Here is a 26,076-nt window from a genome sequence, read left to right as displayed (position 1 = left end):
TGGTCTTCACGAGCGCTGCCGACTGTACCCGGTGGGGCAGGGGGAGGCCGGGGTCCTCACAGACATGCACACCTTTACAAGCATACGTGTACCTGTCTTCCTTTATTCCCGTGCCAGAACCTTTTCTCCTGCTACTGGCTCTTGCTCAGCAGAGATCCTAAGATCTTTCCCACATGCATGTGTTCAAGAGCGGGAAAGAGCACACGGGTGTGTTCATTCTTGGTAACAGCTGCACGGCTTTCCCCTGGTGGATGGGCACAGTTGAGTGAACATTAGGTCCTTACTGTGGATGGGGGGATAAGGAGGTCGGGCAAGGGAACCTGGATGCTGGAAGCGGTGAGCCTAGGGGGTGGGGGGACCGCTCCCTGGGTCCACCCTCCACCAGGTGAGCCCTGCCCACCCCAGGCCCTGCCCTGTGAGTGCTTCTCCGGGCTGAGCGCCTCTGCGTTGCACCGTGGCCCAGTTCTCCTTTGTTTCAGCACATTGGTCTGTGTGGGCATTGTGTCTCACGTGTCCCCCCAGGGCATCTCGTCCTGAAGCAGTGCATTTGCTGCGGGATGTGCTGTCTGTGTGAGTGCTTTGCTAACTGAGCTTCTCTCCTCCTCCGCACAGCCCTGGGGCCTGACTCCTGCTCTGTTGGTATAGAGGAGTAAGCTGGTACGTGATCACCTTCATACGTGTTGTGGGGTGGCTCTGAGGGGCGTCCCTGACCGTGCTGGAGCAGGACCAGCTGCCTCTCCCTCTCCAACTCCCTTCCTGGGGGTTCCTGCCCCTTTTCTGGGTTTCTTCCACGTCCATGTCTTCCCTGGGGTCCTGGATTCTGCATCCAGAGCTCTCCAAACGTGCTACACCTTCACCCCGAAGAGGTGGTCCTGGGGGGTCTGACATCGGTGGACTTTTTCTGTCTGGACTCAGTGGCCCAGCCACGCTTTTCTATTCTAGCCTTTAGAGTCCCAGTAATGGTGACTTAGCCCTTGCCGAGAACCCCCCGTTGCTGCTGATTAGCCTGTTCCCCAGCCTGCCTGTGGAACCTTCCACAACACCAGCACGTGCTGAAATCAGTCTGTTAGGAGGCCATGTGAGGTTGACCCTTGGCCTGAGCAGGAGATGCCCTCCACCTGGGTGACCTTGGCAGGTGGTTCCAAGAGCACCAGCAAAACCGGCCAGTGTGTTTAAGACCCTCTTCCCTTCTTCACATGACGGTAGTGGCTCTGGGAAGTCTGGCCATGGAGGACCTGGTGCCTTCGGTGGCCCGTGCTTTCCCAGACACGTGTGGGCTGGGGCGCTGCAGCCGGACTCTGGCCGTCCTGGCAGCCTTGCTGGGAGACGTGCCCCAGGCTGCTTTGTGACCCTCCTGCAGGCCAGCCGTCCTGAGCTTCGGTGTCTGTCCACTCATGACAGCTGCTCTTGTGTCCCCGCACAAACCTCTCCTGTCCTCCTTGAATGTTTCGTCTGACGAATCTTCCCCTCTGTTCAAATAGGGCCCTATGCTTTTATAAAGTCGGCCCCGGCCTCCATGTGAGTGGATGTTGAGTGTTGTGATCTAGGTGAAACTTCCAGAAGTAGACAGTACACAGAGGTCAGGCTGAGCTGCAGAGAGCGGTTTTGCCTGCGGGCTGCATAGCACAGCTGACGCCCTGCACGAAGCCACAGACCCTAAGAAAACAGTTCGTCCCCCTCGGGGTCTGTGTCACAGGTGACAGGTGGCAGAGGGCTCCGCTCCTTGGTTTGCTATGTGACGGAGCCCATGTCTGGGGGCGGGCAGCTGGCAGCCGTCCCTCTGCGGCCCTGATAGTTGTGCTGGTCGCTCGCCGCTGCAGGCCTGTGTCACAGCCGCACCCACGCCCTGGGGTGCACGCTGGGTCCAGGGACAGAGCGCCCCGAGGCATCGGGGGCAGCAGCGCGATCGTGGTGGAAGGGGCCTCTGAAGAAGGCGGGAGGGGCTCCGGGGGCCCTCTGAGCATGACGGGCACGCGGGGCCTGCGTCCCGGCCTCAGTGGTGACCACAGCGCTGGTCGCGTCCCCGGAAGCCCGGACCAGGCGAGGGGGAGACCCGGGGGCAGGATGTGCGGCGCCCCGTTACATTCTGCTCTGGGGCATTGGCTGGTGCCAGTGCCCTGGATGTGCTCCCAGAGAGACAGGCCGCCCTTACTCTGCTGGGGCTGCGCTTCCGGGGCTCTGGGTGGCCCTGCCCCCGGGAAGAGGGGGGCACGGTCGGCAGACACTGAGCGGGATGGATGAGGTGGGCAACTTGGCCCAGCGTGACCGCTTCTCCCTCTGCTCCTGCCTGCAGGATGGTCCACCTCCATGGAGCCGCCCCACAGCCTCCGTACCACTGGCCCACCCCGGCCTGTGCTTGGTGGCCCCAGTCCTGACCCTGGGGCCACTGAACTGACCCCACTCTGAGAGCATGGCCAGGCTGGCGGCGTGGAGCGCCTAGCTCCTCAGACTCTGCCGAGGGGCCACCAGATTCCAGCGTGACCCCTGGCCTCTCCCGTCTTGCACGCTCTGCGTGGCCACTGGCTCCGAGGGGCCATCCGACCCTTGATTGAAGAGCACAGTGGACGGTCTCCTCTGACAAATTCCTTTTTCTACAGTCGATGTATTTGTAAATGGTACAAGATGAAGGACAGCAGCTTTCTGTTCTGGGGTCTCCCCTGCCCGCCCCATTGGCTGAGTGGCCGGGCCTGGGGGCTGACCACCCACGTGCAGCCTGGATCAGCATCTCCGAGCACCCCAGCTGTTGGGGCCCTGACATCCCAAGAACTCAACCCAAATTCTCAGAAGAAAAGTGTATTGGTGGGTGAGGAGTTACCCTCCCGGGAGATGTCACAGGGGCCTTGTTGCCGGAAGACGGAAGGAAGTGGGGGCTGAGTCACACTTAGTGAAGGAAACAGTGCCTGTCCCCAACCCCCTGCGCGCGCCTGTGTCCTTGGCAGCCTGTCTGCCCTCTGCTGCTGCTTCCCCTTCCCAGGCCAGTCGGGGGCGGGGCTGCTCCCCAAACCCCCCCCCCCCCCCCCCCCCCGCCCCGACCCAGGGGCACAGGCGCTGAACACAGGCCGTCTGTGGCCATTGGTGGCAGAGCGCCCGGCCCTCATTCCTGCACCTTCTCTGAAGCGGCAGTGCCCACGTGGCAGGTCCCTCTGCTGGGCTAGTGCCCCAGGGAGGGATCTGAGCAGTCCCCGCTCCCTCTTTACCCCTGGAACGTCACTTGGTTTCTCTTTGACCTAGCCTGTCTGGGGTCCCCGTGGTGGACCTGCCTGGGGGAGGCACATGGCACATCCCATCTGAGGTGACTTCGCTTTTGTTTTTAAAGCAAAACTTCTTGGGCAACAGACAGGTGAAGGGGGCAGCCAGCCTGGCGCAGCGGGTGAGCAGCTGCCCTACAGGGACTTCGGCCAGGTGGTTGGGGCTGCGCAGCTCCCTGGGGCGGGGGTGCAGAGGGCCACTTCCTCAGGAGCCTCCCTGGGAAGGACAGGTCTGGGGCAGCCAGCAGTCTGCGGGGTCCTGTGCCCTGCCCCCAGCACCCTCCCTGTGGCTTGTCCGGCTGGGTGCCAGGGAGAAACCAGCAGGAGAGGACTCATCTCTCCAGGGGAGCCTGGGAGCAGAGCGCTGCCTACCCGCAGCTCTCCAGGCTCAGGCCAGCTCTTCCCCACCACTCGTACCCTGCCTCCCCGCCTGCGTACACGCTGGGGGCACATGCCCGAGTGCACGCCCCAAGTGCAGGCCCATGCGTGGGCTGGCCGCACCTGCCCCCCCCCTCCTCCCCCGCCAACTTCGGCCTCTCGCCATTGGTATTGATGCCAGTAATCTGTTTGAAGGCCGGGATGCAGACTGGCCCGTCTTGGACTACATGTGCTATCATTTGACGTACTCTGATTGGCTAGTTTTTGTTCGTTTTTACTGTATATTTATAGTAATAAAATCCTGCAGCAATATCTTGTCCGCTCCTTCCTCTGCGCATTGCACCAAGGGACGTCCGCAGTTCCTTGGTCTGAAGGCAGGACAGCGAGTGGCTCACGGCAGCTCTGATGTGTGGCCGCGGCCCCCACTTCTGGGTGTGAGGTCAGTGACACGTGACTTGAAGAGGGCGAGCGTGCATGACATGGTATGTGAGGCACGCGAGCTGCTGCTTATCACAACTGTGGTGGTCATTGTGCCGACTCCGGATCGGGGCGAAGCGCACTCTGGGGACGCGGCCCACCCTCTGAGCAACGGGCTCCTGGTCTTGGTTGCTGATCCCTCCCGCAGATCCTTACTGGGCACCCGCTGTGCTGGGGCACGGGAGGGCCCACCCAGGCAAGGTGCAGGCCGCTGCGAGTCTGTGTCCTAGGCAGTGACACTGAGCAGGTAATCCGAGCCGCCCCAGGCTTGGTGACTGGGGAAGTCAGCTGGTGACATGCTGGAGCTACATGGGGTGCTTCCCAGGAGGTGGAGGAGGGCTTCTCCATGGAGGTGTTTCGGCTGAGCCCTGAAGGGTGCCCAGGCAGCCGGCACAGCAAGGTGCAAAAAGAGGCCCTGGGGCCAGAGTAAGCCTGTGTGACTGCTGAGCCCTGGTGGCTCTAGTCGCTGGAGTGTCAGAATAGAGGGGTTGGGGGTGCAGGTGCCGCAGGGCCTCCTGGGGACGGAGTTTTATTCTGGGTACAGTCAGCGGTTTTTGTCCGGCTCTCTCCGGCTGTCGTGCGGAATGGATTAGAGGCCTCGGCCCAGCGAGTGGCCCCCAGGAGGGAAAGTAGCTGGTGCCCGAGGCCCGGGCCGCACTGTCCCCCCGACTGGGGGCCTCAGTGGGGACACCACTGTCCTCTGCCAGCTGGTCCATGATGCCCCGAAGCAGGCTGCCATCCCCTGCCCTGCATCGCAGCGGCTCCCTTGGCACTTCTTTCCCTAAGATTGTATATATTATTCAGGAAAAACACAGGAAGAGACATAGGCGGAGGGGGAAGGCTGCTCCCGCAAGGAGCCCCATGCGGGACTTGATCCTGGACCCCGGGACCGAGCCCGGAGCCCAAGAGCCCAAGGCAGGCGCTCAGCCCTCTGCGCTCCCGCCAACGGGCCAGAGCTTCGTGGGGCTGGGGCGTGCGGAGCCTCCCCTCTGCCTCCTGCCCCTGCCAGCCGCGGCCGCCCGTGGGAGGCCTGACCGCGGGGCCCGTGGGTCCCCGCAGCGCTCGCCCGGCCCCTGCCCGGCCCTGGGCGCCGGAAGCAGAGGTCTGGGCCAGCCCTGAGCGGGCCCCCTCGGGGACGCTGCCACCCCCCCGACTCGGGCGGCGCCCGCGGGGCTTCCTGCTGTGCACGCCGGGACGGGGCTGCAGGCTGGCGCCCCGGCCCCGGCCCGGTCCTGCCGCGGCGCGGGGCGCCCTGACACCTGCACCGCACTTGGTCCGACTGGGAGGATGCGCGGGCCCCGCTGGCCTGGGCGGAGCTCGGGCGCCGCGGTCCCCTGGCCTGGGGCGAGCGCGGCCCCGCCCTTTGCACACGCCCCTTCGGCGCCGCAACGACGCGCCGGCGCGGCGGGGAGCGGGGGCGGGGCCGGGGCGCAGCGGCCCGCGGATTGGCCGGGCGTGGCGGGGGCGGGGCCGCGCATGCACTTAAGCGGTGGCGCTCCGGCCGCGGCGGGGTTGTGTCAAGATGTCGGCGGCGGTGCCGGAGCTGAAGCAGATCAGCCGGGTGGAGGCCATGCGCCTGGGGCCGGGCTGGAGCCACTCGTGCCACGCCATGCTGTACGCCGCCAACCCCGGGCAGCTGTTCGGCCGCATCCCCATGCGCTTTTCGGTGCTGGTGAGGACGCGGGCGGGCGGCGGGAGGGCGGGCGGCGGGGACGGGGCGCCGCTCCCCCCGCGCCCGTGACCCCGCGCTCCTTGCAGATGCAGATGCGCTTCGACGGGCTGCTGGGCTTCCCCGGGGGCTTCGTGGACCGGCGCTTCTGGTCTCTGGAGGACGGTCTGAACCGGGTGCTGGGCCTGGGCCTGGGCTGCCTGCGCCTCACCGAGGCCGACTACCTGAGCTCCCACCTGACCGAGGGCCCGCACCGCGTCGTGGCGCACCTGTACGCACGGCAGCTGACGCTGGAGCAGCTGCACGCCGTGGAGATCAGCGCGGTGCACTCGCGCGACCACGGCCTGGAGGTGGGGCCGCCGCCCGGGCCCCGCCCCCCGCCCCGGGGTTTGGCTCTGGCCCCGCGGAAGGCACCGATGGGTAACACGTCCCCCGGAGGGTCCCCTGGCCGGGCTGGGCGGGGTGTCGCTGTGCAGCCTCGGGGCGGGCAGAGGGCCGGGGGGCCGGGGCGGGGGACCGGGGCTGGGGTTCCCTCGGGGCTGTGTTCCATCTGCCTTGCTGCCTGCCATTGCCAATCCTGGGAGTGGGGAGTGGGATCGGTGGGGGGATGGGCTGGGTGGTGCCTGCGGGGGGCGGGGGGGACGGGCCGAGTTCTCATGGTTGTTATGGTTCCGGGGGGGCCGGGAGGTACCTGTGAAGGGGGAGCATGGGGTGTGAGCCGGGGGCCTCCTGCCAGCGGCTGCCAGCGGACGGGGACTGGGACTGGGACTGGGACTGGAGTGCAGCAGAGGGCGGAAGGTGCATGGGGTCGGCTCTGACACTCGCCTGGGGCAGAGGGGCCGCACCGCTCCCAGGGCCCCGCTGGCTGCTGCCTCACCAGACCCTGCGGGGCCTCTCATTACAGCCTCTGCAACCTGGCTGCCCCTCTGCTAGGGCCGAACCATGGGTGGGGGTCCCGGTCCCACTCCCGTCTCCTCTCCGTGCAGGTGCTGGGGCTTGTGCGAGTCCCCCTTTACACCCAGAAGGACCGAGTCGGTGGCTTTCCCAACTTCCTGAGCAACGCCTTTACCAGCACCGCCAAGTACCAGCTGCTCTTCGCTCTCAAGGTGCTCAACATGATGCCCGAGGAGAAGCTGGCTGAGGCCTTGGCTGCTGCCACCGAGAAGCAGAAGAAAGCCCTGGAGAAGCTCCTCCCGTCTTCCTCCTGAGGTTGAGTCTATGTGGCGTGTCTCTTGCCCTAAACTCCTGGGAGAGTGTCTTCTGTGCATGCGCTCACACCATATCCTGACTGCGCCGGGCAAGGGGGCATCTCGTCCTCCACTGCCCAGAGCAGCCACCGGGTGGCAGCCAGATTACCGGGAAGCCACCCTGGTCAGTTGTGGCTCAGGACATCCTCTCCTACCCTAAGGCTCAAACTCTCCTCCACAGGAGTCGGGTTGGTGGAGGTATCACCCATTTATCAGGGTGGGTAGATGGACACAGACCACTGAGAAGTCGGTTTATTCTTGTGGAGCTGCCCAGAGTCCTGTCACCAGCCAGCCCGGCGGCCAAGAAGCTGGCTCAGCTCAGGATGTCCTACTGTTAATATTGGTGGTTGTTAGCCTTACTTGGTTAATTTTTTCTATGGTGTGTGACCTGAGTGTGAGGTTTCAAGGCTCCTTCACTTCACTGGGGCTTGGTCCCCAGGGTTAGTTGGGGCCGTAAGGCCCAGCTGTAGCTGGAGTTGTTGAAAGTGGACAGGAAAGACCCTTCTTGGCTGCTCTGTGTGATCTCTGGTCCTGGTCACAGGCCTGGGGCTGGGTGTATGGGGGCAGGGGGTCCTCTACTCCCCACCGCCCCGCCCCAGGGCCTTAAGGGCGGGAGCCAGGCCTAAGAGCTTCTTTTGGCGTGGAGCGGACACAGGCCTCCTAGCCCAGGTGGATGTGCCGTCACTTCCCTGGGGTGGCTGTGGTGCCGCCGGCACAGGCCTCTCTCTGGGGCTTCTGGCTGCACCTGCGCTGAGCCCAGCTCACTGCTTTCCTCGGCTTTGAAAGCCTCCCTTTCTCCATTCCCAGCACAGTCTGCAGGCAGCTCCAGGACATGGGGAAGCACTGGCCGAGTCTGGAGAATGACATCAGCAGAGCCGCCATGGACAGGAAGGTCAGCACTGGCAGTCTCTCTCCTGTGGCCCTATATGTCTGGAAAGCTAACAGAGTTTCCACAATACCTGCTTGGCCTGGTAAGGAAAGCTGTGCTCCGGCCCTGCCTGAGCGTCTGTTCCACCTTAGAGCCTCGATGAAGTGGCCAGCACGTGCGGGCAAAGGCGCTTCATTCTGTAAATAAAATAGCTGTACCTTGTTCCTCTCTTCCTTCCTTGGGGCTGTGGTGTGCGCCATTCTTCAGTTGCTTTTGTAGAATCGGAGCAGAGGCAGCCCTAGCTGTGGGGCCAAACCGGGCAGGAGGGGGGTCACCCTGTCGGCCCTGCTCTGAGCACGGTGGTCTCTGTCCTGACAGAGGGGCTTAGGTTCCGGGTTCCTGAAGTGGGGGTCGCGGCATGGCTTGCCCCTTGGTCTGTCAGCCAGTACTGTGTCGCGGGACCAGAACGGAGCCCCTCACCAGCAAATCTCACATTTTATTTTCCAGCAAATGACAATATGCTGCCCAGGCATGCCCAGTCCTTTCCGTGGGGCACCTGCGGTGTATGGGGATCCTCTCTCTCCCCAGGGCCCTGCCCGCTCTGGGCCTCACCCCCAGATTCTGGGCTGGAGGCCCTCGACCTGCCTCCATGTGGGCCTTGCTGCCCCGGCCCCAGCCCTGTCCTGCTTCTGCCGGCTGCTCCTGGGGCTTGATCCTCCGGCCCAGTGGGGCCCGGCCTGCGGCAGCGCCCACACTCTGCCCTCCGGTCTTCCAGGCACACAGCTTCAGGGTGGATCAGTCACCCAACGTCGGAGTCTGAGAAGGGAAAGAGAAGCCTGAAGGGGGCACTCACCGCTGCCCAGGGTGCCCTGCTCTCCCAGCCTGGGGCCCGGGGGACACTCACCGTCCGTCCCTCCCAGCTAAGGCTCCCGCCAGTTCTCCTTCCCATTCAGCACCTGCAGCTTCTCCAAGCTCTGGGTCACTGAGCATAGCACTCGCCCTGAGGATGGGAGCAGTTAGTTCCTGCTTTGCCAGCGTGAGAAGGGAAGGTCCTAGGGATGCCTGGCGGTGAGGGGAAGCGGGCTACACGGCAGGAGCCCCCCCAGGGTCGGAGCTGACCAGGCAGGGCTCCCCCTGTTCCTCCCTTGTGGCCCCCAGTGGGCGTGAGGCCTCTGGCTGCCCTCCTGGACACTCACCCATTTCCTGGACTCGATCCTCCAGTGCTCCTGACAGCTCAGGGAGGCTCAGAGCTTGCAGGGAGGCCTGCCAGCCTTTGGAGTCTGTGGGACAGAAAGCCAGGTGGGCCTGGAGTGCATGTGGTCACCATAGGTCCTGCCCCTCTGTCCTGAGCTGCCGCGACCAGGGGACCCACCCAGCTGTTGCTTCCTGCATGACCTCACTACACCAAAGTGTGTCCTCCCAGCTGTTTTTCCAAAGCACTGGCTGCCAGTCAGGGTCCAGCCCCGGGAGTGGAAGTGGGGGGGGGGCCCTGGCCTACAGGGAGGCTTTGTCCTGGGGCGGCCCCAACTATAGGCTGCAGAAATCACTTGAGATCGTGGACAGCAGAGTCAGCCAGGGCCCAAGGGCTTTTGCCCCCCACCACGGGGACGACATGGGGGAGAGGGCACCCTCACTCTGGGACCTGCGATTGTGTGGAGGAAAGAGCTGGAGCTGGAACCGGAGGCCTAGGACAGCACCTACGTGATCTGGGGCAAGAACACAGTTCTTACCAGCTGTGGGGAGGGCAGCGGCCAGGGGGAGCCCTCGGGTGGACACCTCCTGCTTCACTCTGGCTGACAGCTCGGCTTGACAGGCTCTGCCAGACACAAGGCCAAGCGCTGGTGAGGGGAGAGGCTGGGCAATAGTGCCTCCCACAGCCCCAGCGGGACGCAGATACCCCATCTCCCTGAGTGTCAGGGGGGCCCTGCCTTCAGGGCAAGCACACCAGGCGCCTTTGGGGACCAGCGTGCAGATGCGTGGGGCCCTATCTGCTGCCTGGGTCTGCCCTGCAGAAAGGAAAAGCCAGAATGAAACGGAGGATGGCAGCAAGTGGCCCCAGAAGGCCCTAAAACCAACCCTTGGCTGAAGCATCTGGAGGCAGCGGTGGCTCAGGGTTGGGCCCAGGGCAGCTCAGGTACCCACTCACCGCAGCTGGTCCAAGATGAGAGCAGCGTCCTGGGCCAGGGCCCACGTCTCCTGCAGCTGGGCACGCACGTCCTCACGGGTGCCGTCCTGCTCCAGGAGGCAGCTCTCCACCACCGCCCGCAGCTCCTGCTCCTGCGACACCTGGCCTCGCATGGCCTCCACCTCCTCACAGCGCTGAGAGGAGATGGGGCGGGTGAGTGAGCCAGGCGGATTCAAGGCCAGGGCCACCTCGGTTGGGTCCTGCCAGCCCCAGTCGGCTCTGCCATCCCCACTGGCTCTCAACTCCCGCTCTCCTGGGCCGGAGGAAGGGGACGTGTGTCTCCAGACGGAGCCACCTCTGCTTTGGGCCCCTTCCCTCAAGCCCTGTGGCATCCATGCCTACTGCTTGTTCTCTGCCCTCCCCCTTGATCTTCTGTGTCCATCTAAGCTCCTGCCCCGAGTCCCCATCCCTTCCTGAGCCTTCTTCCCAGGCAGACACCCGTGTGTCTCCCCTCCTGCACAGCAGTAATACTCTCTGCCCTTAACTGTCCTGGCTGCTTCTCCCTGCTGACCCTGCAGATCTGTCCTCCCTGCTCACCCCCTATGCTGTCCTTTACTGCAGGCGTCTCCACACCCCTCTCTTGCATGCCCCCTCATACTTTGTGCAGCTGGATGGCAAGCTCCTGCATCTCAGCTTCGAGCCGGTCAGCATAGGCCAACTCCAGGGCATCGCTGGGGGGACGGGCACTGCTGTGCCAGCGGGCAATGGCAGAGGTCATCTTCCTCTTAGGCCCAAATAACCTGCGAGGAGGATAGAGAGTATATACGTCTGCTGTGTGCGTAGAGATGCCACGGACTGTCCTTACACCAAGACGGTCCCTTAAGAAAGGGCCCAGCTTGGAAGGGGGAGAGTGGCCCCCAGGATCCTAGGGCAGAAGACAAACGGTTCTAAGAAGTGACCCCAGCTAGGGCTGGCCTCCCCTGCCCAGCTGCTGTTCTCACTGAACAGGGGGCTCAGGCCTGGGGGAGCCACAGGACCCAGCCCTCCAGCACCTAAGCCAAGGGCAGCTGGAGGGCTGGAGTGGACGCTGCTATAGGAAGCAAGCGGAACCTCAGACAAGACAGGGCAGCTAGTTCCACCCACACGAGGGGAAGCTGCGGGCTCAGCTTCACGCCAGAGACGAGGGTGTGGCCACGAAGGGCCCCTCTGCACTCACGTGATGCCAATCTCCTTCAGGTCACTCTCAGTGAGGGTCAGGAAGATGCGGAGGTCCACATCCTGCTCCTCAAACAGCTGCAGGTACTTCAGACACCCAATCTGCTCCAGCAGCGTGGCGAGGTCCTGGAGGGTACAGGGGCGGGGACAGGTCAGAGGACGGGCGGCCCCGTCTGGGTGAACCCAGCCAGCCCCCAAGCTCCGCAGTGGGACAGTGCTGGCGGCCCCCAGAGCCCCAGCCGCCCCCTCTCTGTGCCCTAGGCAGCATGGGTAGCCCGGAGGCTCTCTGAGCCTGTGTCTTCACTTCAGCTTGGACAGCGTCAGTTTCTTGGAGGGCGAGTCCGGTGGCCACAAACTCTCTTGGCGTTGTTAGCCTGTGACAGTGCGACATCTTAGTTTCTCCTTTACTTCTGAAGGATAGTTCTTACTTGGATACAGCATTCTGGAGGGTTTTTCTCATTCCTTTGACTAGGTCATCAGATGTCCTCTAGGTCCCATGTTGTTTGTTTGTTTTTTTTCCCCTTTAAAGATTTTATTTATTCATGGGGGGGGTGGACACAGACACAGGCCGAGGGAGAAGCAGGATCCCTGCAGGGAGCCTGATGCGGGACTCGATTCCCGGTCTCCAGGATCAGGCCCTGGGCTGAAGGCAGCGCTAAACCACTGAGCCACCCGGGCTGCCTGGTCCCGTGGTTTCTGATGGGGAATTAGCTGTCAATCTTACTGGGTTCCTGGTGTGTAAAGACTCCTTTCTTCTCACTCCGTTCAAGGTTCTCCTTTTGTTTCTGGACAGTTTGATTTCTTTAGGTCTAGGTGTGGATCTGCATTTAGCCTACTTAGGGTTCATACAGCTGCTGCAGATTCATGTTTTTGATCAAATCTGGGAAGGTCTATTTCTGAAACATTTTTTTGCCCTTCTCTACACCTTTCCCTCTGGACAACATTATGCATATGCTGGCTGCTTGATGGTGTCTCACAGGCTTCTGTTCATTCTTCTTCTCAGATGGGATAATCTCAACTGACTGACATCAAGTTTGTGGGTCCTTCCGCATCCTCCAGCTGCTTTTGGGCCCTCTCGTGCCACGATCGTTTCAGTCATTGTACTTTTCATCTATAGAATCTGTTTGGTTTGTTTTTATTTCTATCACTTTATTGATATTCTCTATCCAGACAGGGTTTCCTTGGGCTCACTGAACATATTTGAAAAAGCCGGTCTAGTCTGTGTCCAGGAAGTCCCACAGCTGGCCTTCCTCGGGCACTGCTTCTGTTATTTGACTTTTTACAGTCGAAAGCCATACCTCCTTGTTTCTTTGTACATCTTGTCATTTCGTTGAAAATTGGACATTTTAAAGATTTTTAAGTAATCTCTACATCTAAAAGGGGGCTTGAACTTACAAGCTCAAGTTCAAGAGTCACATGTTCCACCAATTGAGCCAGCCAGGCACCCCCAAAACAATTCTCCTCCTCCACAGTCTGTCATTGCTGCTTGTTAAAGAAGTTATTTATTTAGTGCCTTTTCTATAAGTCTGTGTTCTTCCTCACATGTGGCCACAGAAGTCTCTCCTTGGCTAGCTTAGTGGTCAGCTAAGAACTGGACAGATTTCCTTAAACACCTGAGACTAGTCAGTCTCCCTTCTCTGCCGAGTAACTCTGTAGGCTTCAGGGGGCACATCTTTAACACTCAGCCAGATAGATGACAGTCCTTCCCTTAGCCTTTACTTGCTGCTTGCTAGAGTCCCAGGGTTCACACAGATTTATTTTCAACTCTTTCTTGACCATATACAGAACACAGCCTTGAGCAAGTGTGTGGCCTCCCAGGTTCCTAGGATTATGTCAGAGCTTTACAAAGCTCCTATGGACATCTCACTCCCTACTTCTTCCTTTTAAGCTTTGTGATTAATCTTATTTGCCCCAACTATGATCCAACACCTCAGGCAGCTGCAAAGTTAAAACACGTGCCTATAATTATTTTCAACACACAGATTCCAAGGAGAGGGCTTTTGTTATACTGGGTAGACAGGCTCTCAGTCAAATCAAATACAGTTTTGTAAGCATGGTCTCCTAGGAAAACCTCAGATGCATCCAATAATGCCAATTCTTTGAGAATGAAACAGTGAAAGAACCCAGCTCCATTCTGCTCTTCCAGCGGCTGTCACAGCTTCCCTGGCACTGGAGTGAGGATGGGACTAAGGCAAGTTAACTACAAGGTTTACAGTTCTTACTGATTCAGCCACTTCTCTTAAATAAACATTTCCAGCTTGCTCCAAGCCTTTGGTTGATTCAGAGTTTTCAAAAAATTATTCTGACCATTTCTGCCAGGTTTTTTATTGCCTTTAATAAAGGGGCAAATTTTCAAAGGTTCTGACTCTGCCATTTTCCTTAACCTACTTTGTGAAACAGCCTTAGATCCCACCACCACCACCCACTCTCCCATCAACATGTGTTTAAGGAAATGAAAGGTGTAGCTGTTCACTGAGCCGGGAACATAGGCAGTAGATAGAGCTCCCTGGAGGGGCCACAAGGAGAAGCCAAGAAGCCAGCAAAAGTGGAGGGGCTTAGTGAACAGCAGAGCTGTGACTTTAACAAATAAATGGTAAAAGATTACTTCTTTCATCTTTGTACCACTTATGCCCACAGAGGGCAGGAGAACTCAATAAACAGTTGAGCTACCGTGCCGCACCTGCAATCCCTGAGAAACTGGTTAGCCAGAGTGACCCAAAATGAAGAAGGCAGACATGGCAATTTCCATTACCTGCCACTTTATCTCTGCTTCAGATGCATCTTGTCACTGACTTCTGAAAGCAGCTCTGTAAGACTGGTTCTGTTTTTCTCCTCCCCAGGCTCAGGGACGCTGAGTCAAGTATGGAAACCAAGGGGAGAGATAGGTCCCTGCTATGGAAAGCGACGGAACAGAAAGCCTGCAACTGGCACTTCTAGCCTTTCGGAATCCTCTCAGCCCAAGTAGCTTCCATAGATCATTGGGGAAAAACCATGACCACAGCTTTCTCTGAATCGTTAAGGCCTCGTGAAGCATGAAGAGTGTCATCTTTCTCACTGGGTAACTGCCAGTTTCACAGACGGCCTTACCTGGGGTCCTGAATAGGGGGACCTCTCTGTCTGAGGAATGCATCCTGGGGAACAGGCTGCCCCAGAAGTCCCAGTGCTGGTAGGCCACTGGTTGTCACTGTTGCTGTAACGATTCTTGGTCTTCATATAACTTTTAGTTTGCTTGCGGACTGAACTTTTACAGGCATGATCCGAATCCTGTGGTGAGAAAGATGTCTGAAGTTAACATAAGGGGCCCAGAGCTAAAGTAGCTGCATCCACTCTATTCTCTGCCACAAAACTGTTGCTTGAAACTGCCCCACCAGCCACACAGAGGCTTCCCTGGTGATTTGCACTGTGGTCTGTGTGGCCCCGATCCAAGCACTGCTCATGGAGGGTGGCCAAGGACTGTGTGTGACATGCACGAGGTACCTATCACCAACTTGCCCTCTCGAAGAGGGGCACAACACCCAGAAAGGGGAGAGAGGTGGGAGATCAAGAAAAGAGAAGCTTCACCTCATTGCTCTCCAGAGAGGCCTCACTGCTGACTCCTGGGGCTCTCGTCAGGCCCTCACTGCTGCTGCTGCGCCTCACGGCTCCCAGGTTGGCACAGAAGGCATGCTCTTCTGCCAAGGGGAAGACAAGCGCACCTGACCCCAGGTCTCAGTGGCGAGGACTCCCCAGAGTCTGCACCTACTGCATTCGTCAATATTCAACAGCTCACTGCGCTCTTCCGTTGCAGGCCCTCCTGCCCCAACACGGGGACGGGAGTTCTGCCTGTTTTCCTCTTTTCCTCACTGATCTACAGCAGTGCCTGGCACACCGGGCACTCAGTAAACAGCTAGTGAATAAATGATACATGTAACACAACAGACATTTCCCTGAGGGCTTACCGGTCCAGGAGCCAACCTTGTTAGGAACGACTCCCCCACATCCTGCACCCAGGCGCCGTGGACCAGAAGCTGCACCTCAGCAGTCTCCAATCCAGGTCCCTCTGGAAGCCTGCCCCCCGCCCCGTTCTCCAGCGGGGGGGGGGGGGGGGGGGGGGCGCTCCCACGGCCCGGGCTCCCGCTGGGCGGGTAGAGGGCTGGGGCACGGGCGGGCAGGACACACATACCCCGGCTGCTGCTGCTGCTGCTGTCCCCATCCCGGTCGTTGATGGGGGACGTGACATCCCTGTAGCAGAGGCCCCCCACATCCAGTGGGTTCTCATCGCTGCTGTGGAAGGTGACATAGCCCCGTGGAGGCACCTGTTCTGTGGACAGAGTGGGGGACATAAACCCATATGAGCACAAGAGGGGCAGCCGATTCCTCCTTCCAAATTCAACCTCCCCAGAGGAATTTCGGCAGGAGGGAAGGCTGGGACTTAGGCATCGGATCTAACTGGCTGTCACCCCATCTGCTCGCACAGCAACCTGGGCACACGCACGCGGTCTGCAGGTGAGGAAAAGGACTCTGAGGGGCGTGGAGACCAGTCTGTGTCCCACAGCAAGGGCCCAGGGGTCAGGACTAGCACCCAGTCTGACCCTGCGCCCCCACATCACACCATGCTGTTGCTTTTCCAAGTGGACAAAGCAGGAAACGGTTAGCTGGATTGGCAGATTCCTGAGCCCAAGGAAAACCAGACCACTAAGTGTTCCTTGTAGCCGGCAACATCTCACACACCAGCCCCCCCGTGCTCCCTGTGACTTCTCACAGAGACTTCGAGGGGCGCTGCTCCTCGGGTCAGTCAATCCCAGCCAGAGACCTGGCTGGGCAGGGAGGTGGGTGGCCCTGGACTAAAATGAACAGCAGTAACACCAAGTGACATAACCTCCGAACGCATCTGCCTGCAAGAGAAAGGGAGAAAAGACACACCGGGGGGTTTAATTCCAGCTTTGTCCCTGCCTCCCCCACCACAGAAAGTACATTTATTTGCATAAAAGAGACTGGCTGGTGGCCTCACGCGGAACTTATTTTCTTCTTTATACCTTTCTGAAGTTATCAAGATTTACGATCAGCATATGCTATTTATCATTCAAAAATTTTTTTCATTGCTGGCAAAGAGAACATATGCGTATATAGAGAATTTAAATATCACAAGGTATAATAGGAAAACCAAAAATATGAAATGGCGCAACTAAGGGACAATTAGCATTATTCTTTGGTGAACGTTTTTACTGCCGCTGTGGGGGCATAAAAAGACTTGTGTATAAATGGGCTTTGACCAGATTATTTTGGTAACTTGAATGAACTCCATTTTTAAAAGCAGCTGTTGTACAGCAACGCAAGTGAATGACCCCCCTCACCCTGGGTAGACCTGTCCTTCCTTCGCCCCCGCCATGCCTCAGGTGGGACAAGCAGCACGGACTCCTCACAAGAGACAGACTCTGCCACTCAAAATAGAGCCACCCGGCCGAGTGCCCCAGAGCTACGTGCTTACAACCATGCTCTCACCCTGCAGCAGCCTGCCCACAGCTGGGGGGCAGCTTCCCCAGTGGCCTAGGGAGCCCACCCCTCTGTGGCTGATGGGAAAAGGTAGGCCTGGAGCTCCCAACCCAGCTAAGATTCCTTCCAAGGGTCATGGGAAGGAATCAAGTTACTTGTATACTCTTGAATAAAGCCTGGTCTCCTCTAACTGGGAAAGTTGGTTTCTTTTGCTTTTCTTTTCTTTTTTTAGGTTTTACTTAATTATGACAGCGAGAAAGCGCACCAGCAGGTGGAGGGGCAGAGGGAGGAGAAGACTCTGCTGAGTAGGGAGCCCAAGATGGGGCTTGATTCTAGGACCCCAAGGATCATGACCTGAGCCAAAGGTAAACACTCAACTGACTGAGCCACCAAGAGGCCCCTGGGAAAGTCAGTTTCTAAGCCCAGGGGTACTTGCTCACGAGATGGGCCCATCCACCTGGCTTGCTAGACGGCAGGATTGATCCAGCCACTAATAGGTGACAGATGTCAAAGACAATGTAACACTCCTAACACTGATCATTTGGTCAGGCCAGGGTAAGAGTGTTGGCACCCCCTGCACTCCCCAAGCGCACTGCACTCAATGTGAAGTACTGACAACAGGAGAACAAACTAACTTCTAGCCCACCACCAAGTGTACCGCCGACAATTCTCAAGTCCAGCACGTTGCGAAAAGAGAGCAACAACCTGCTCGAAACACATCCAACTCCAGCTGGAGATGGGGACAGAGACCAGACCTCAACATTTTCCCTGCACTAGCTGACCTACCACATGATGAATGAAATTGCAGCTTTGATATATTTCCACTGCTAGAGGAAAAGTTCTATTTGCAACATGACCCGTGGAAAGGAAAACCAAAGGATGAACCAGAAGCTAGCCAGTGATTGTCTTTCAGTCTCTGTAATCAATTCTTTTTTTTAAGATTTATTTATTTATTCATGAGAGACACACACACACACAGAGGCAGAGACACAGGCAGAGGGAGAAGCAGGCTCCCTGTGGGAAACTTGAAGTGGAACTCGATCCCAGGACCCTGGATCACGACCTGAGCCAAAGGTAGATGCCCAACCACTGAGCCACCCAGGTGCCCCTCCACCCCATAATCAATTCTTAATCCGTGAGCTGCAGCCCCCACCCAGTAGCCCACATTTCAGAAGCCAAGGACTGTTCAGTCCCCATCAAGGCCACATCTCAGGGAGCACTGCCAAAGAGCCAGCAGGACATGGGAGCACTCACCACAGCAAGGCTGCTGGATCTTGCCTCCAAGTCCGATAGCTGTGATCCTGGCCAAGGCTCGGGGCCCCTCATGGATGCTGAGGCCCTTTTTCCGATAGAGCTTCTGTCTCTGGGGAACAGGGCAGGATTCATCCGAAGAGCTTAGATCTTCAAATTTTTCTGCAGGCCAAACACCAGAATTAAGATATTTTGTTCAGTGATGGACTAATTTACTAATCCTCATAGTACATGGGAATGAAATCATCATAATCCTCTTTCTCATATTAAGAAGAAAAAAAATGTGTTTCCCAGGACCTCACTAGAAAGAAATGCCATAAGGAGCCAGTCCACTGCTCAGATGGGCCACGGGGAGATCTGGGGAGAAAGCAAGCTTACTAAGCATGAGTCTCAATTGAAAAAGGTTGTCATGAGTAGAGAGTCTTAATTCTTATTCTTCTCTTTGCCTGGCTTCCAGAACTTTTCATAACTAGTATGTATATTTAAAAAAAGAAATAAATTTTGTTCTAAGTTGAGATGGTAAGTAAGATCTGTCTCCTCATAGACATATGGCAACATCAGTCACAGCTTCTTAACAACTGTGTGTTCTCCACCTACACTTCCTGGGAAACAAGGGGCATATGCCAGCTGTGGGCCGGGCCTGGGGAAGCACTTTACATCGCCACCTGTCATAGCCTAAGAGCTTAGTGCGCTCACAGCTGTTACCATCTTATAGCTTTTCACAGTTTTCCTGATTTCATCATACCTGGAAGGCAAAATTTGTGAATATATTTGTATAAGGCTCCCATCTGATGAGACCTTGTTCTGCTGGTACACTGTGGCTCAGACTCTGAAGGTGCCTCTCCTCCCCCCGGTGCCCCCTTGTGAGCTGAGTACATCACAAATGATCCCGAGGCCAGGAAGGGGTCAGGCTATGGAGGGGGAGCAGCTCACTGGCAGGAACCGACAGTTCACGTCAGTGACTGCCTACGAGCGAGGGAGTGACTGACCCAGTGTCCAAACGCCACCAGTGACCCTGGGCCACCTATCCTCTCTATTCCCTACTCAGCTTGCTCCCATGTGCTCGGGGATCTACTGGGAGGAGACTGTGGTCCTGCCCAGGCAAAAGATGGAGGAGTTGTCAAGAATAAAAGGACAAGTGGCGGGGGGGGGGGGGGGGGTAAGCAAGGCAAAGGCAACTCCACAAATCAGAACCTCCCAGCACATCCTCTCACACCTGACGAGTCAGCAATAGCCATACGGAAACACTAAGTAAAATACTGGCAAATAGAATCCAACACCACACTAAGAAAATAATACACCACGTGGGATTTATATCAGGAACGTAAAGTTGCGTTACTAGAAAATTCACTAATGTACTCTGTTGATAGAGCTAAGGAGAAAATTAACAACCGTCTCCATAGATGCAGATAAAGCCTTTGACAAAATTCTACACGTATTCCTGTAAAAAACACTCCAGAATACAGAAAATGCCAGATACCTTCTTAATGACGGAACACATGCACACCTCACTCTTAGCGCCAGCGTCCCAGCTAAGACAGCATCTCCACCAAGGTCACGTGAATGCCCCGTCCCCAACATGCTCGGCACCTTAGGAGAAGTATTAGCCAGTGCAACTAAAGGAAAGAAATCAGAGGTAGGAAAAGAAAGAAGCAGTAAATCTATGTCTATGGGCAGACTGTATGGTAGCCTATCTGGAAAACCCTGGAGAATCAGTAAACGCCATGAAAGAATGCAGCAGAGCAGAGCAGAATATGAAAGTGGCAAGCAGACGCCAGTAGCCTTCACGTCACAGACAACAGGCAGGCAGAGGATGTGAAGGCAGTGGAACCGCATTTACAACAGCCACAAAGAAAGTCAGACGCTTAGGAAGAAAAAACAAGTTATAGGCACAACGTCTAGAGGAAAATTTTTAAACCCTCCAGCAGACACAAAAGTACACTTGAACAAAAGACATCCCTTGTGGCCACAGAGGACGAGTCCACAGCATAAAGGGGTAGCTGATTTATAAATCTGCCAGTCTCCAGAACACAGTTTCTAAGCAGCTAGACCGGGTGATGTCGACGTTCACCAGTAGTACTAGCTAACACCGAAAAGGGGCAGATGCAGGGGGACTGGCCTCACCAGACAGTCCAAAGTGCCACAAAAAGGCCCTGCAAACTGAGCACAGAGTGGGTCCGGTGAGTGGACAGGGGAAGAAAGACCTGGGGAAGAGAAGAGCAAGGCCAGAAACGGACCTGGGCACAGAGGGAAATTCAGACTACATGACAAAGACAGCCTCTCAGATCACTAGGTCAAAGATGGACTGGTAAATAATTTAATGAAGCCAGGACAATAGAGAAGCCATCTGAAAACACCACCCCTCACACCACACGTGAAACTAAAGTACAAAGGGATCAGAGATCTAAATGTAAAAAAATGAAACCATGGAAGCACCAGAAGAAAATGGGTAAATTCTTATATAACTAGGGCATGGGGAAAGATCATTGACCCCAAATCTAAAGGCAATAAAAGACTGATGAATTTGACTATAAAAAATTAAAATATTTTGTATGGCAATAAGTACTGCAAGCAAAGTCAAGAAACCACCACCCTGAGCAATTCCCTTTGGGAGTTGGCTATCCCACCTCCCCGTGGGTGCCACCTGTGCACACCTTCAGCCTGGAAGGCACACTCTACGTCCTAACGTGTCTCTCTCCTAGGGGACCAGTGAGCCTCAACCCTGACTGTGCAGTGGAGTCACAGGGGAGGCAGAGGTCTGCTGGCGAGGCTGTGGAGAGGCCACCTCTAAAGCCTGCAGGGGAGTCCTCCTCTCCCAGTAGCAGAGGGCACAGCGGCGCAGAAGCAGGTACCTGGGCTCCGATAGAGGTTCTTGGGCAGAGAAGGCGAGTGAGCATCTATCAACCCAACGATCTTCATGTGTCCATACTGCTTGGCCAGCATCCGGGCTGTGGCCCCACTGTGGTCTCTTGTGTCCACTCGGACTCCCTGTGAAATGTCATGAAAGTTCAAGAGCTGGGAACTCTCATTCCCTGGACGTGGACTCTGGACCCCAGCTAAGAAGTGCGGGGGGCTCCTCACGGCCCAGGAAACCCCACATCTGCGTGAGAAAGAGGCAAAAGCCTGGGAGGGCCCCCACTCTCCTTAAGGACGAGGTGGGGGGCACTGGGGAGGGGCTTGTGGGCAGCCAGGCTGGCAGCTAGCTAAGGCTGGCAGGCACACTGCAGGCCGCCAGGGCCAGAGCCCAGCCTTCACCCCTTGCACCTGGGCAGGCCCGCCTCGCTCCATTTCTCTCCACACAGAGAACACTGAAGACGAAAGATGCACTAGAGAAGCCACCTTTAAAAATCATAACCATGAGGAGAGCACCATCCTTTTGAAGAAGAGTCCAGTAATTTTTATCCAAAGCCCTGAAATGTACTTATAGTATTCAGCACAAAAATTCCATTTCTGTGACTCTCTCCTAAGGAAATAACCCCAAATAACAGAGAAAGCTTTTATGACACAGGTGTTCAATAGAACATATCTACAATAACGAAAACCTGGAGACCGTGTTCAATGGGGCTGGAGCCAGCCAGGCTACTGCCATAAATGCTGGTGTTTACAGATAACTGGTATAACCAAGTTCCTAAAAGGACCATAATATGTGTCTTTATGACATGTAAGGTATAAGGTGTCCTTATGAGGAAGAGAAGACGACGCGGATACATGGGGAAAACAGTATGTGAAGCATGCGAAGACAGGTGGAGACTGGAGTGACGCATCCACAAGGCAAGAACCACCAGGAGCCAACAGGAGTTCAAAGCCTCTGGACGGAGTGTGGCCCCACTGATAACCTTGGTTCTAGACTTCTGGCATCCACAACTGTGAGAAAATAAATTTCTGGGTTTTAAGCCCAACTTTATGGTAAATTGTTAAAAGTAGTGGGACACTAATGTACCCACTGACGTGTGAATGGCTACATAAACTAAGGCATATCATTACTATAAAGGAGTGGATCAGAAAGAATGAGGCAGGTTTCTTTGTACTGATTTGGCAATGCCTATGATGTTTTGCTAACATTTAAAGACACACTACAGGGATCCCTGGGTGGCTTAGCGGTTTAGCACCTGTCTTCAGCCTAGGGCGTGATCCTGGAGTCCCGGGATTGAGTCCCACATCGGGCTCCCTGCATGGAGCCTGCTTCTCCCTCTGTCTGTGTCTCTGCCTCATTCTCTCTCTCTGTGTGTGTCTCATGAAGAAATAAATAAAATATATTTTTTTAAGATTTTATTCATTTATTTATGAGAGACATAGAGAGAGAGGCAGAGACACAGGCAGAGGGAGAAGCAGGCTCCATGCACCAGGAGCCCAACGTGGGATTCGATCCCGGGTCTCCAGGATCGCGCCCTGGGCCAAAGGCAGGTGCCAAACAGCTGCGCCACCCAGGGATCCCCAGTAAAATATTTTTTAAAAGGGGGGGGATGCCTGGGTGGCTCAGTGGTCTGGCGCCTGCCTTTGACTCAGGGCGTGATCCTGGAGTCCTGGGATCGAGTCCCATGTCGGGCTCCCTGCATGGAGCCTGCTTCTCCCTCTGCCTCTGCCTCTGCCTCTCTCTCTCTCTCTCTGTCTCATGAATAAATAAATAAATAATCTTAAAAAAAAAAAAAGGCACACTGCAGAAGTAGATGTAACCCATTTATGTAGCAGGATTCCATTTCTGTAGAAAACTACTCATAGTTGTTAATATTGGGGGAAGAGAGGCAGTATAAGAAAATTTAGAAGTTTTTGTTTGTTTGTTTTTTTATTTTTATTTATTTATGATAGTCACACAGAGAAAGAGAGAGAGAGGCAGAGACACAGGCAGAGGGAGAAGCAGGCTCCATGCACCAGGAGCCTGACGTGGGATTCGATCCTGGGTCTCCAGGATCACGCCCTGGGCCAAAGGCAGGCGCCAAACCGCTGCGCCACCCAGGGATCCCCACTTAGAAGTTTTTTAATGCTTATTTCTAAATTTTTGATTGATTAGCATCTAAATTTTATTGTTTGGCTTTTTTAAGCCTGTAGGTTATATTACTTTCATAGGGGTTTTTTAAATATGTTTTTTCATGAAAATATTTACACTCTACAAGCACACCTCAGAGACATTGCAGGTTCAGTTCCAGACCCCACAATAAAGTGAATACTGCAATAAAACAGGACAAATGAATGTTTTTGGTTTCCCAGTGTATAGAAGTTTTATTTATACTCTACTGCAGTCTATTAAGTGTACAGCAGCATTATGTCTAAAAAAAACAATACCTATACCTTAAAGAAATAAAATACTTTATTGGGGCACCTGCCTGGCTGTCAGTAAAGCATGAACTCAGGGTTGAGTTCAAGCCCCATGTTCAGCATAGAGCTTAAAGAAAAAAAATTAACTTTATTGCTAAAAAATGCTATCATCTGACATTTCAGCAAGTCACAATCACAGATCACCACCTGGGTGGCTCAGGTGGGTTAAGCATCTGCCTTGGCTCAGGCCATGATTCCAGGGTCCTAGGATCAAGCCCCAGTCTAGGCTCCCTGCTCGGTGGGGAGTCTGTTTCTTCCTCTGTCCCTCCCCCTGCTCATATGCTCTCTTTGTCTGCTCTCTCAAATAAATAAATTCTTTAAAAAAAATATGACAATAATGAAAAGGTTTGATCTATTGCAAGAATTACCAAAATGAGACACAGAGATGCAGAGTGAGTGAATGCTGTTGGAAAAATGGTACCCGCAGACTTGCTCGACGCAGGGTCTCCACAAACCTTCCACCTGTAAAAAGCGCAGTATCTGTGAAATGCAATAAAATGAAGCACAATAAAATGAGGGGTGCCTGTCCACATTCAAAAGTTATAGGACTTCCCCACAATATCACCATTATTAAGGATTTAAGTTAACTTATATTTTAAAATATTCTTCAGAACTTACTTATATACACTTTTACAGATTCATGGAAAGGCGCAATGATTTTATTAAATCATTGTTTAAAAAGCTCTATAGGGATCCCTGGGTGGCGCAGCAGTTTAGCGCCTGCCTTTGGCCCAGGGCGCGATCCTGGAGACCCGGGATCGAATCCCACGTCAGCCTCCCGGTGCGTGGAGCCCGCTTCTCCCTCTGCCTGTGTCTCTGCCCCTCTCTCTCTCTCTCTGTGACTATCATAAATAAAAAAAAAAAAAAAAAAAAATCATTGTTTAAAAAGCTCTATAGGGATCCCTGGGTGGCGCAGCAGTTTAGCGCCTGCCTTTGGCCCAGGGTGCGATCCTGGAGACCCGGGATCGAATCCCACGTCGGGCTCCCGGTGCATGGAGCCTGCTTCTCCCTCTGCCTATGTCTCTGCCTCTCTCTCTCTCTCTTTCTGTGACTGTCATAAATAAATAAATAAATAAATAAATAAATAAATAAATAAATAGCTCTATAAAAAGGAAAAAATTTGTAACTTTGAGAGGTGACAGATGTTGACTAGACTTACTGTGGTATTCTTTTCACAATGTAAGGAAAATGCAAATCATTATGTTGTGTACCTTAAACTTATACAATGATATATGTCAACTGTATTCAAGAAGCCTAGAAAAGGGGATCCCTGGGTGGCTCAGTGTTTTAGCGCCACCTTAGGCCCAGGGCGTGATCCTGAAGTCCTGGGATCAAGTCCCACATCAGGCTCCCTGCATGGAGCCTGCTTCTCCCTCTGCCTATGTCTGCCTCTCTCTCTCTCTCTCGCTCTCTCTCTCTGTGTGTCTCTCATAAATAAGTAAATAACATCTTTTTAAAAAAAAAAAGCCTAGAAAAAATATTTTTAAAAGATTAAAAAAAAAGGACCATGATACAAAACTGTACCTATATTACAGCAGCACCAAAACATGACAAAACAAAAATGTATACAACACTGGAAGCAAATGTGCCCACACTGTTAATATAATATCTAAGCAGTAAGAAAGGGGGATTTTCCCATCTTCTTAATCTTCTATACTCTCTAAACTTTCTACCATGAGCATGCTTACTTTGAAGGTAGAAAAGACAATAATCTTTCTATTTTAAAAGCTTCAACCAAGCAGTCTGGGGTCTGATAGGGACCACCAGGTGTCAGTGCTCCGGAGGGCAAACTGGCAAACATTACACATACCCTTTGACTCAGCAATTCCACTTCTAGGAATTTAAACTTCAGAAATAACTAAAGACATACACTGACATTTAGTATCTTCCCATCAGCAGTTAGTATCATGAGAGCCAAGAACCTAAAATCAGGAATTAATGAAATAAGAGAGAATGTATTTCTAAAGTGGAATTGTATTCCCCCATTTATATGACAGGCCCAAGTGTATGTTGTTTTTTTTTTTTAAGATTTAATTAATTTATTTGAGAGAGAGAGAGAGAGAGAGAGCTAGCACGTACCAGTGCACAAGCAGGGGGAGTGGCAGGCAGAGAGGGAGAAACAGGCGCTGAGCTGAGAGCCCGATGAGGGACTTGATCCCAGGACCCTGGGAACATGACCTGAGCCAAAGGCAGACGCTTAACCATATGAGCCACCCAGCCACCCCCAAGTGTATGTATTAACATGGATGGGGGTACACAGGACATCGATGAGGGAAAAAAAAAAGCATATTACAAAACATTTTGTATAACAGGATTCCACTTTGATTTAAAATATGTTAAACACCAATAAAAATTAATTTTAAAAAAAAGATTAAAAAAAATAAAATAAAATAAAATAAAATATCTGTTAAAAAACCAGGAGAATACCAGACAAGGTGTTAACATGTGCTATCTCTGGGTGGTGGGATTATGAATAGTTTGTGGCTTTCTTTTTGCTTCATTGTACTTTCTAATTCTTTTATAGCAGAGATATATCACTGTATAATAAATATTTACTTATGCACTCTTTTCCCCTATTTTGAAAACCTATGATCAACTGACAATTTTGGTTAAGCCTGTGCAGAAGGTGATTATCACACATCCCTCTGAAAGGGAAAAAAGTGCATTTTTACAAGATCTTAATGGAGTTTTACTTTCTATAATACCCCACTTTCAAGAGCTCTGGTTAGAAATCAGCTCTGAAGCCTTCAGCCTTCAAAGATCATTTCTAGAGGGGTCTGAAAGGGGAGACTGAATGAAGGCAGTCAAAAGGC

General features: G+C 54.6%; 3 protein-coding genes across 13 annotated transcripts in view; 2 read left to right on the top strand and 1 right to left on the bottom strand.

Annotated features, from left to right (window-relative positions):
- Positions 1-3,938, top strand: part of MGRN1 (mahogunin ring finger 1) — a 59,224-nt gene extending 55,286 nt beyond the window's left edge. For 2 of the 4 annotated variants that reach the window (XM_041746989.1, XM_041746988.1), the window contains 2 exons: positions 613-657; positions 2,294-3,938. In XM_041746989.1, the coding sequence (XP_041602923.1) occupies positions 613-653 (41 nt within the window). In that variant the 3' untranslated portion in view covers positions 654-657; positions 2,294-3,938. The remainder of the gene's footprint in view (positions 1-612; positions 658-2,293) is intronic. The other 2 variants (XM_041746986.1, XM_041746987.1) reach the window with 1 other exon arrangement.
- A 1,650-nt stretch (positions 3,939-5,588) lies between these two features.
- On the top strand, positions 5,589-8,109 carry NUDT16L1 (nudix hydrolase 16 like 1). Of its 2 annotated transcripts, none has more exons than XM_041746993.1 (4): positions 5,589-5,775; positions 5,862-6,122; positions 6,759-6,981; positions 7,832-8,109. In XM_041746993.1, exons 1-3 carry the CDS (start codon positions 5,626-5,628, stop codon positions 6,978-6,980), a joined length of 633 nt encoding a protein of 210 aa, XP_041602927.1. In that variant the 5' UTR covers positions 5,589-5,625; the 3' UTR covers position 6,981; positions 7,832-8,109. The 2 variants fall into 2 exon arrangements, with proteins under 2 accessions (XP_041602927.1, XP_041602926.1); XM_041746992.1 differs by having other exon boundaries at positions 5,590-5,775; positions 7,827-8,109.
- Positions 8,110-8,363: 254 nt separating this feature from the next.
- ANKS3 (ankyrin repeat and sterile alpha motif domain containing 3) overlaps positions 8,364-26,076 on the bottom strand; it is a 39,383-nt gene continuing 21,670 nt past the window's right edge. For 5 of the 7 annotated variants that reach the window (XM_041746982.1, XM_041746981.1, XM_041746980.1 and 2 more), the window contains exons 6-17: positions 20,803-20,938; positions 17,954-18,112; positions 15,390-15,527; positions 14,789-14,898; positions 14,315-14,491; positions 11,229-11,353; positions 10,671-10,812; positions 10,034-10,206; positions 9,618-9,703; positions 9,084-9,167; positions 8,792-8,887; positions 8,364-8,723 (exon numbers count right to left, since the gene is read on the bottom strand). In XM_041746982.1, the coding sequence (XP_041602916.1) occupies positions 8,808-8,887; positions 9,084-9,167; positions 9,618-9,703; positions 10,034-10,206; positions 10,671-10,812; positions 11,229-11,353; positions 14,315-14,491; positions 14,789-14,898; positions 15,390-15,527; positions 17,954-18,112; positions 20,803-20,938 (1,410 nt within the window). In that variant the 3' untranslated portion in view covers positions 8,364-8,723; positions 8,792-8,807. The remainder of the gene's footprint in view (positions 8,724-8,791; positions 8,888-9,083; positions 9,168-9,617; positions 9,704-10,033; positions 10,207-10,670; positions 10,813-11,228; positions 11,354-14,314; positions 14,492-14,788; positions 14,899-15,389; positions 15,528-17,953; positions 18,113-20,802; positions 20,939-26,076) is intronic. The other 2 variants (XM_041746979.1, XM_041746984.1) reach the window with 2 other exon arrangements.

This window comes from Vulpes lagopus, chromosome 3 (assembly GCF_018345385.1).
Source record: "Vulpes lagopus strain Blue_001 chromosome 3, ASM1834538v1, whole genome shotgun sequence".
Taxonomy (NCBI): Eukaryota; Metazoa; Chordata; class Mammalia; order Carnivora; family Canidae; genus Vulpes; species Vulpes lagopus.
This window is presented reverse-complemented; position numbering and strand designations above follow the sequence as displayed.